This window comes from Physella acuta, unplaced genomic scaffold (assembly GCF_028476545.2).
Source record: "Physella acuta isolate Inbredline_101_S28 unplaced genomic scaffold, ASM2847654v3 ptg001963l, whole genome shotgun sequence".
Classification (NCBI taxonomy): Eukaryota; Metazoa; Mollusca; class Gastropoda; family Physidae; genus Physella; species Physella acuta.
Genome location: NW_026733468.1, coordinates 97,600 through 108,849, shown reverse-complemented (window position 1 = coordinate 108,849; position 11,250 = coordinate 97,600). Strand labels below are relative to the sequence as shown.

Genomic DNA, 11,250 nt, shown 5'->3' with positions numbered 1-11,250 from the left:
TACACACCATATCGAATGAAGGAAAGGATATTACAAAAACTCACATTAGCATAGGATGTGTTAGGTTTTATCGAATTTTCTGCCATCTATAAATATAATGCTTGTTTCTTTCTGTCTTCCCAATGACAAGGACGACAACCCGCCACGTCAGTTGACCCACTTCCAGTACACGGCCTGGCCGGAAGACGGGTCTGACCCGTGTATGTGGAGTATGGTTGACTTTGAACATAAGGTCTTCTTCAACACTCTGGAAACTGTCACACTGGTGCATTCTGGGTAAGCTTGGAAAGACATAAAAACGACATTATATTTTACAACATGTATTAACTGTTACTATATATATATATATATATATATATATATATATATATATATATATATATATATATATATATATATATATATATATATATATATATATATATATATACCATTTAATTTATTTTTTTGTTAGTAAAGTAGTTAATATGGTGGTTATATTTGATATAAATTTTCTCGAGTAAGTATTATATATAGATGTATAGCATTTAATACAGAGATAACAGAAGCGAGTCTGTACTTTATCAACTACTTCTGCCATTGTATATAGGCACCACATTTGACACATTATTTCCCGTGTGTATCTAACAGGATGGACACAACGAGAAGCTCCGTGTTTATAGCTCTACACGATTTGATCCGTCAAGCCAAGCTGAACCAAGCCGTGGACTTTGTCGACACGGTGTCTAGACTCCGACAAGACATGCCCAACACGGTTCAAACCTATGTGAGTTTGATGTCTACAACTCTAACTTTAAACTATTCTTGGTTTAACTAACTATACAACATAAATGTTTCTAATCATAATTTAAAAAAAAACATTCTTTATTTATTAACATGTTACAAGAAATGACATTTTTACACTTGCAATGTTTTCTGACTAGCTCTTTAGTATAAAAAAAATAAAATAAAAAAAAAAACAACGAAACATTAAATGAAATATTCTAACAAATTGCAAAGATTTTTTCCTTCAACGAAAGATTAAAATTATTTCCTTCATAAAATGTTTAAAACAAAAACGTAGCAAATTTATTTGCTAAATGAAACATAATATTTAGATTATTTTATGGCGAATTTTTAACTTGATATTAGATTCTGAAAAATTCTAAAACAATATTAAATTACACTAATATTGTAATTGATAAGAAAAAAAAAGAAATTGATATTTTGTTTTCAAAATAACTCTCACGCGAGATGTTTTAGAATAGAGTTATCGAGTGAACAAAAAAAAATGTTGACATTAAACTCGTATGTAGAGGTTACATTGTACATCGCCTTTATCTTTTAACAATTCAAGAGTAGGATTAGTAGTAGCCACAACTATTGAATCAAAGACAAAGACGGGAAATATTGAAACAAGATGGAAAAGCAGGAAAAATTTAATTTTTTAAAGAATAAGCTTCCAAGGGTGCAGACCACTTGAGTACGCTCTAAATGACACCAAACCTAAGTGGGGCAAACCAGGAGAGAGTGGACGAGAGAAAGAGAGAGAAGGAGAGGGAGGAAGAGAATGAGAGAGGGAGGGATAGAGGGAGGAAGAGAGAGACTAGTTAAATAACGAAACATGTGTCTTCCAAGAGCAGAATATGCTCCTTGACCAGGACTCAGAGAGAAAGAGAGAGAGAGAGAGAGAGAGAGTGAGAGAGAGAGAAAGAGAGAGAGGGACTAGTTACTTGCATTTGTTTTCCAGGAGCAGTACATGTATCTGCACCACGCCGCGCAGGCTGGCATCGCCTGTATAGGCAGCTACACACACATCAGCGCCATCTTTCTCAAAGTACATCTCATGGGGAACGTTGTCAACGGGAAAAATAATTTTGAAAATGAATTCAATGTAAGTTTGTATTCAGTGGCTTTGTTTCTTCGTATTGTGATTGTAAATAAAAATATTTTGATGAAGACATCAATGTTCAATGAATAATATTTTTTTTCGACACTCGGCAGCTCTTATTATGCGGGAGTATGGTTTCTTACAACTATATAATATGTTTAATAAATTATGTTTTCGACTATCAGATACAACCAGTATAGTGTGCCGGAATATCTCAAAGGAATACTATGCATTATCTTTTGTACCAGATTAGGTTGCCGAAACATAAGTAAAAAAGCATATGTAACACATATGGTTACCAGCCAGGGGAGGGGAAAATATGAAGTTTTAATTCATTGAGTTGCGGCCCCTGTGGGGTCGTGGCCCTGTTGACGTAGTTGTTTTTTTCATGCTCTGGTGAGCGATTTTACCTGTGTCATGGGACTGTAGGTAGTTTCATGCCTAGCCGTGTCAGTCACACGCAAGCCTGCTGTCTGTGGTCACGGTGACCAAGATGTAGACCTAATGAAGGTAGTGTAGTTACATAAATTATGTTTGTTAAAATACTTATTTGTGTATTCCTGCTAGTGCTGCACGTGCACACTAGTTAGGGTGAGTATTAATATAAGTATTTATTTGTAGTACTACTTATTGGTACTTGTTGGCAGTACTGTGTACTGGCCGAAACATATTTTATTGTAACTGTGTATATTGTAGCTTACACGTGGTGTTGTCATGAATGTAACTTTTTATTTACATTTGTTTTAGGGCTACAGTTTTTTTTTTGTTTTCTTGGTTTCTTGTTGCTTCAGTATTTTCTCTCGTCGTACTACTGTGTTGCATCGCCGTCATGGCTCGATGCTGTGAATAAAGGAGTACTTGACAACAACTGTCGGTGTCAGTGTGTTCTTAATCTCAGGGTCAGCCCGTATTAACCACAACACCTCAGTGGGTAAAAGCATCCCCACTGAGTGAGGGTTACACATAGTTTGTAGTCATATCACTTAATAGACTCTATTTCCTCATCTACATTGGTTGCAGCCTCATTAGCCTCGGGGTAGGTGCTTGGGTCAGCCAACCTAACTTTAATAAGAATTAGTTAAACATTACATACTGTTAAACATGTGCTTTTACAACATGATTTTTATTCAAGTAAATCACTATTAAATTGGTGTTCAATACTTATTATTTCAGAATCTGTTTAGTTTTGAGACACAACTTACTGGTGATGTAGGGGACGTTACCCAAGATCCAAAAAGTAAAAATAGATTCTTCATTATACCAGGTAAGTGAATACCAACAGTAAAGATAGATTCCTCATTATACCAGGTAAGTGTATACTAACAGTAAAGATAGATTCAGAAATTCTATCAGGTAAGTGTGGATTATGAGTAAGATTGATTCACCAATCTAGAATCTAAGTATGTAAGAGGTGTAACACAACATTCGATATTGCACCAGGTAAGTGTGCAACGATATTAACTATAGTAAGTGTGAAAATAGTTTTTATATTTTACTACTAAGTGTAAGGACAGATTCAACATTCTACTAGTTAAGTGTAAAAATAGGCACAACATTCTATCACTCAGCGTAACGACAGATTAAACATTCTACATAGTAAGTGTAAATATAGAAACACCATTCTACTTGGTAAGAGTAAATATAGAATCGATATTCTACATGGTAAATGTAAATAAAGAATCGACATTCTACCTAGTAAGTGTAAATATAGAATCGACATTCTACCTAATAAATGAAAATATAGAATCGACATTCTACTTGGTCAGTGTAAATATAGAATCGACGTAAACGCAAATGCAAACACAATCTTAAACGCAAGCGCAAACGCAAACACAACCGTAACACAAACACAAAGACAAAGACAAATGCAAATGCAAATGCAAATGCAAATGCAAATGAAAATGCAAATGCAAATGCAAATGCAAATGCAAATGCAAATGCAAATGCAAGTGCAGATGCAAATGCAAATGCAAATGCAAATGCAAATGCAAATGCAAATGCAAATGCAAATGCACATGCACATGCACAAGCACAAGCACAAGCACAAGCACGTGCAAGTGTACATGCACATGCCTATGCCCATGCCCATGCCCATGCCCATGCCCATGCACATGCACATGCACATACACATACACATACACATACACATACACATACACATACACATACACATACACATACACATACACATACACATACACATACACATACACATACACATACACATACACATACACATACACATACACATACACATACACATACACATACACATACACATACACATACACATACACATACACATACACATACACATACACATACACATACACATACACATACACATACACATACACATACACATACACATACACATACACATACACATACACATACACATACACATACACATACACATACACATACACATACACATACACATACACATACACATACACATACACATACACATACACATACACATACACATACACATACACATACACATACACATACACATACACATACACATACACATACACATACACATACACATACACATACACATACACATACACATACACATACACATACACATACACATACACATACACATACACATACTCATACTCATACTCATACTCATACAAATACACATACACATACACACACATACCCATACCCATACCCATACCCATACCCATACCCATACCCATACCCATACCCATACACATACACATACACATACACATACACATACACATACACATACCCATACCCATACCCATACCCATACCCATACACATACACATACACATACACATACACATACACATACACATACACATACACATACACATACACATACACATACACATACACATACACATACACATACACATACACATACACATACACATACACATACACATACACATACACATACACATACACATACACATACACATACACATACACATACACATACACATACACATACACATACACATACACATACACATACACATACACATACACATACACATACACATACACATACACATACACATACACATACACATACACATACACATACACATACACATACACATACACATACACATACACATACACATACACATACACATACACATACACATACACATACACATACACATACACATACACATACACATACACATACACATACACATACACATACACATACACATACACATACACATACACATACACATACACATACACATGCACCTACAAATACAAATACACATACTCACACACATACACACACACACAAACGCAAACGCAAACGCTAACGCAAAAGGAAACGCAAACATAAACACAAAACAAAACAAAACGCAAACGCTATGGCAAACGCATCACTTAAACACAAACGCTAATGCAAACGCAACACGCAAATACAAACGCAAACGCAAATAAAAATGCAAACACAAAATAAAATATAACCGCAAACGCTTTATTAAATTGCTTAATCAAACAAACGGCCGTGTATTCCATTAATAATGTTCTTACTGTCGTGAGTTGAAATGAAGCTTGAGAAACGAAGACAAAGTAGCTATACTGTTGACCGACGAACGGAAGTAGAGAAATGACACAAGCGGCTTATACTATAAATTATTTCTGATCAATTAACTAATCTATGTATTGTTTAGACAAAAAGTATCAACCTCTTTTACAAGTGGATTCCCCCGGAGAAGAGGGCTATATCAATGCTGTCACATTACCTGTAAGACTCTGTTTTTTCGCTTAGTTTTTAAATGTTTTTAATTGTATACAATCCTAATATATAAAAGCCCATTGCGCACTTATCTCTCTCTCTCTCTCTCTGTTCGCAATATTTTTGAGGCTATATGATAAGTATGTTTAGCGATATATCGAGTACTTAATGATGCGGACTTTTGTTGACAATAATATAGTGGATGTTATAAATGTACAAACTAATTTTTATTTAAAGAAAGAAAATAAAAATTTAGCAATATACGATATACGATTGTAGAAACACATTATAAATTATGCAACCGGAAAAGTGTTCATGGTTGTGACAAGATTGACTTGTACTTGTTTATTGGGCTATTAATGATTTGTTCTTGATTATTGGGCTAACAGTGATTTATGCTTGATTATTCTGCTATTATTGATTTGTATCCCATCTAAAACCAGAGCCTGTACACCCAGACCAAACAGTTTCTGACCCAGCTGCCCATGCCCACTACGGTCAATGATTTCTGGAGACTGGTCACACAGTATAACGTCTCCTTGATTGTTGCTTTTAAATCCTATGAAAATGACAAGGTAGGTGTATGTGTGTGTGTATGTGTGTGTGTGTGTGTGTGTATGTGTGTGTGTGTTGCAGTAAACGTAAATTTTTTAAAATCCTACGGTCCATGGAACAAGAGAATTAGAGTAGACCAGTTGCAGTATGAAGCGATAATGTGGTTATTACTATGCCAAACCGCCTTTAGATTCCTTAACGTGAGACAGGTACCCATTAAAAGCTGAGTGGACTCAAACCAGGGATCCGAACTCGAGGCTCGAGTTATCAGTTAACAGCTCTACCATTTAACCGCTATGCTAATTGAGTGCTGTAGTGTAGTGTTTTATGCCAGGTTAAACATTAATAATAGAAGCTAATAATAGAAGCTAATAATAGAAGCAAATAATAGAAGCCAATAATAGAAGCTAGTAATAAAAGTTAATAATAGAAGCTATTAATAGAAGTTAATAATAGAAGCAAATAATAGAAGCTAATATTAGAAACTAATAATAGAAGCTAATAATAGAAGCTAATAATAGAAGCTAAAAATAGAAGCTATTAATAGAAGCTAAAAATAGAAGCTAATAATTGAAGCTAATAATAGAAGCGTTCTGTGTCGAATTCGGCTTGTGACCAGGGATAAGAGCTTGGTTCAGATGTTTAAAAATAATAATCATTAAAAAAGTTTTAAAAAACCCACGTTTTCTGATTGAACTAAAAAGTAGAAAATGATCACTCTACTATAAGCGATGAAAAACGTGGGGCGCCGAAGTAAAATTTATATTACTATTGATTAGATAATACTATTGACTTTTATTAGGGAGCTTGTAGAGAGTCAACAGTATTAGAAACTGTAAGAAAATCACGGCGCCCCACGTTTTTCATCGCTTATAGTAGAGTGATCGCTTGCATTATTGTGATGTATAGTATTTATTTTCTACTTTTTAGTTCAATCAGAAAACGTGGGTTTTTCTAAACTTTTTTAATGATTATTATTTTCTACTTTTTAGTCTTTGTCTGTTTGTTTGCATTGAAATCTTGCTATCGATTTTATCTTTTCACTTTTTGTGGGTAAACGAAGACAACTCGTAAAAAGACAACTCGTAAAAAACGAGAGACCCTTTCTTCTTCGGTCTCAATCGCAAGTGAATGATTGTCAGAGGTTAGTTGATAGCGGTTAGGACGAGGGCTGCTTACTGACTAGAAAACATAGATTTGAACCCGTGTCGAGTGGGATAGCAATCGTGTGCCCAACCACTCGACCATATCGTCTCCCCCAAACTGGCCACCAGTGGTAATAGTTACCTCCTGTAAGTTTAAAGTCGGTTCAAACTAAATTATCTGCCCCTAAGCCTGTCGCGACGTGGGATCGTTTCGCGTCACTGCGCGCGGCAAGAGAGAGGTGAGCTACGCGTCGCTCGTTTTTTTTTTCTAATGGCTCGCAGAGGAGAATTATATATATAGAGTATATAGCGGTCTAAAATGCTCAATAAAATGTTACCATTGATGAATTTAGTAATAATAACAATTGAATATTCTATGGTCATCCAAAAGAAAGCTTCCCTGAAAATTTCAGCGCGCTAGCTAACTGGAAAGTGCCAGAAATTTCGATCGCAAGATTTTATTGGAAAAACAAACAGAGAAAGCAAGTTAAAGAAAACGTGGGAAAAATGTATCGAGCTGTATATAGGTACCCGACTCAAGCCAACCAAACATAAAATATGGTGAAAGGCTTACAAGTAACTGAAGAACCCATGACGGAATGTTGACTTGAGGAGTTGGACGGGAAAAATCTGATGTTGTCACTTCTGCAGCGAGTGGTTTCTTGACGGCCTAATATACAGTTTGTTATACCAAAATCTAAAGCACCCCGACCTTCAACGTGTAAATGTTGACATAAAGTTAACAAAAAAAACATGCTTTTTTTTCTCCAGTCCTTAGCTATCTACTTACCTGAAGAACAAGGCCAGCCGTTACAATGTGGGAACATAGCTGTCAATGTCGAGTCAGTAACTGCAGCACCAACATGGACAGAAATGAAGCTTACCGTTAAGGTAAGGTTGCACAATACACTGCTGACATCTTACACGTCTATATAGTGTACGCTTTTCATCATAGAAACGCGAAATATGCAATTAAGATGTTACACAAGAATACATTTATATATATATATATATATATATATATATATATATATATATATATATATATATATATATATATATATATATATATATTTATATGTAACTATTAAAACATGCATATACATATATATTCATATACAGATATATATATATATATATATGCATAGAAGTTTGTTTATATAAAATATAAATGTTGGTGTATATTAAAATGTCTACATAGTGTTTATGTTTGTGTTTCGGGATTTTTAAGTTTACTAGTATTAAAATGCTGCTTTGAATTTTTCATTTTTTACCAATATTTTTTACAATGTAAGAAAGGACACTGTAGCTCGAACTTAGTTTAAAAAAAAAACATATTTTTTTCCTTTCTCTTAGGGGAAACAAACGCAAGAAGTGACTCATCTCACGTTTACAGAGCGTCATATCGAACCCAAAAAGTTCCTGCCGTTTGTTCAATACGCGCGATCGTTGAGAACTCCGGATAAGTCAGTAGTTTACACGTGCAGGCAAGTGTGTTGGTTATGCGTTTTATTTATTTATAGCAACCATATGCGTAATTGTACATGCATGCATGTTTGAATTGTGTGTTGTCTTTGGTATTGAATATAAGCTTTAACTTACGCCCATCCACCACTAGCTAGACTAAATCTATAACATCAGATAGCATCGTCACCTTTAACCCCCCGACATACACAGTTCCATTAAAGTCACCAACGCAGTATATAGACCGATAGATCTTTAACTGAAACGTCGTGGTGGTGTGGTAGAGCGATCGGTCTGGACATTCCTGACTCTATCCAGGCTTGATGGGTACATGACTGGTGTTTCCGGACATTCCTGACTCTATCCAGGCTTGATGGGTACATGACTGGTGTTTCCGGACATTCCTGACTCTATCCAGGCTTAATGGGTACATGACTGGTGTTTCCGGACATTCCTGACTCTATCCAGGCTTGATGGGTACATGACTGGTGTTTCCGGACATTCCTGACTCTATCCAGGTTTGATGGGTACATGACTGGTGTTTCCGGACATTCCTGACTCTATCCAGGCTTGATGGGTACATGACTGGTGTTTCCGGACATTCCTGACTCTATCCAGGCTTGATGGGTACATGACTGGTGTTTCCGGACATTCCTGACTCTATCCAGGCTTGATGGGTACATGACTGGTGTTTCCGGACATTTCTGACTCTATCCAGGCTTGATGGGTACATGACTGGTGTTTCCGGACATTCCTGACTCTATCCAGACTTGATGGGTACATGACTGGTGTTTCCGGACATTTCTGACTCTATCCAGGCTTGATGGGTACATGACTGGTGTTTCCGGACATTCCTGACTCTATCCAGACTTGATGGGTACATGACTGGTGTTTCCGGACATTCCTGACTCTATCCAGGCTTGATGGGTACATGACTGGTGTTTCCGGACATTCCTGACTCTATCCAGGCTTGATGGGTACATGACTGGTGTTTCCGGACATTCCTGACTCTATCCAGGCTTGATGGGTACATGACTGGTGTTTCCGGACATTCCTGACTCTATCCAGGCTTGATGGGTACATGACTGGTGTTTCCGGACATTTCTGACTCTATCCAGGCTTGATGGGTACATGACTGGCGTTGGGGAAAGTAAAGGCGGACGGGGATAGTTTATCCCCACATTCATATCCCAGTGTAAAAAAAGTTATGAAATATACTTCCTTTTCCATATGGATCGTAGAACTTATGCCTACTTAGTGTTATAGCTAGGATGCGTGATACATGATGTAGTCCCCCCCCCGTCCATACCCATTCTTTTTACAACCACACCAAAGTAAAAGTTTTCATCTACGAGTCAAATAGAAATTAAGTTAAGTGCAAAACTTACTTAACCATATTAACTTACTTAACCATATTATTTATTACTACTATAGATAATTAGATATTCGCAGATAAAATTACTACGGTAGATAATTAGATATTTGCAGATAAAATTACTACTGGAGATAATTAGATATCTGTAGATAAAGTTACTATTGTGGGTAATTAGATATATACAGATAAAACTGGAGAACTGCAGTGTTATTTATAGATAACCATCTAAAGTAAACAAACTTATTTCTGACCTTTCACCTTTAACCTCATGTTTGTATTTTAAATTATTTTTGTTCCAAGAAACGGCGCCGAACTGAGTGGACTGGCCTATGTTGTGACAACTCTGATGGACAGACTGGACCAAGAGAACTATTTGACCGTTCCTGCTGTTGTTGGTAAAGTCAAATCCATCAGACCGCACGCCGTTCCAACACTTGTAAGTCTAACCAATTATTTTCTTTATCTTACGTTGTCCAAGTACTTGTGTACATTTAATGTGTGCCAATGTACACTTTGCAAATGTTTTCGATTTTTTTTTCTAATTTATGCAACATATACAAAAAGGCCTATGATATATATGTTCTTTGTTTACCTACAGCAACAGTATATACTTGTGTACGAGACAATGAAACTCTACACTGAAGCAGTGATCTCTACAGAGAGGCATCGAGCAGAGTACAGCTCAACTGTCTGATGTGTGTATGCCCTGAGTATCAACATTGGAAGTCGTAGACTCTACTGTTACATATTTTGCATCGCATGTTTTTTATCATGCGCTTTCATTGAGTTTTGTTTTAATTTTTAAAAAATGCGTTACAACACTAATTTCAATTTGAACTCTTCTTTACAAATATTATTCGTATTATAATTTTCATACTTAAATATTTTAAAAAAATATGTTACAGTTTTCAAAGTATTCTATTAAACATACATTTAAAAGTTGGAAATGAATTTATTTTTCTTTACACAGTGTTTTACTATCTTATTTTTAACATTTAATTAAATGTTTAAACTGGAAATGTGAAAATTGCAACTTAATTTTAATTTGTAATGAATAATGTGTTTGACATGGTTTAGTAGC

The 11,250-nt window shown here is 35.7% G+C and overlaps 1 protein-coding gene and 1 long non-coding RNA gene across 2 annotated transcripts; both read left to right on the top strand.

Moving 5' to 3' along the window:
* The first annotated feature begins 232 nt into the window (after positions 1-232).
* Positions 233-1,845, top strand: LOC131931417 (uncharacterized). The gene is made up of 3 exons (XR_009384290.1): positions 233-276; positions 631-766; positions 1,730-1,845. It is a non-coding gene; the product is annotated as an uncharacterized LOC131931417 (long non-coding RNA).
* A 3,594-nt stretch (positions 1,846-5,439) lies between these two features.
* Positions 5,440-8,952, top strand: LOC131931420 (tyrosine-protein phosphatase non-receptor type 7-like). Its single transcript, XM_059288216.1, has 6 exons — positions 5,440-5,464; positions 5,566-5,639; positions 6,074-6,205; positions 8,102-8,221; positions 8,687-8,817; positions 8,949-8,952. Exons 1-6 carry the CDS (start codon positions 5,440-5,442, stop codon positions 8,950-8,952), a joined length of 486 nt encoding a protein of 161 aa, XP_059144199.1.
* Positions 8,953-11,250: the final 2,298 nt, after the last annotated feature.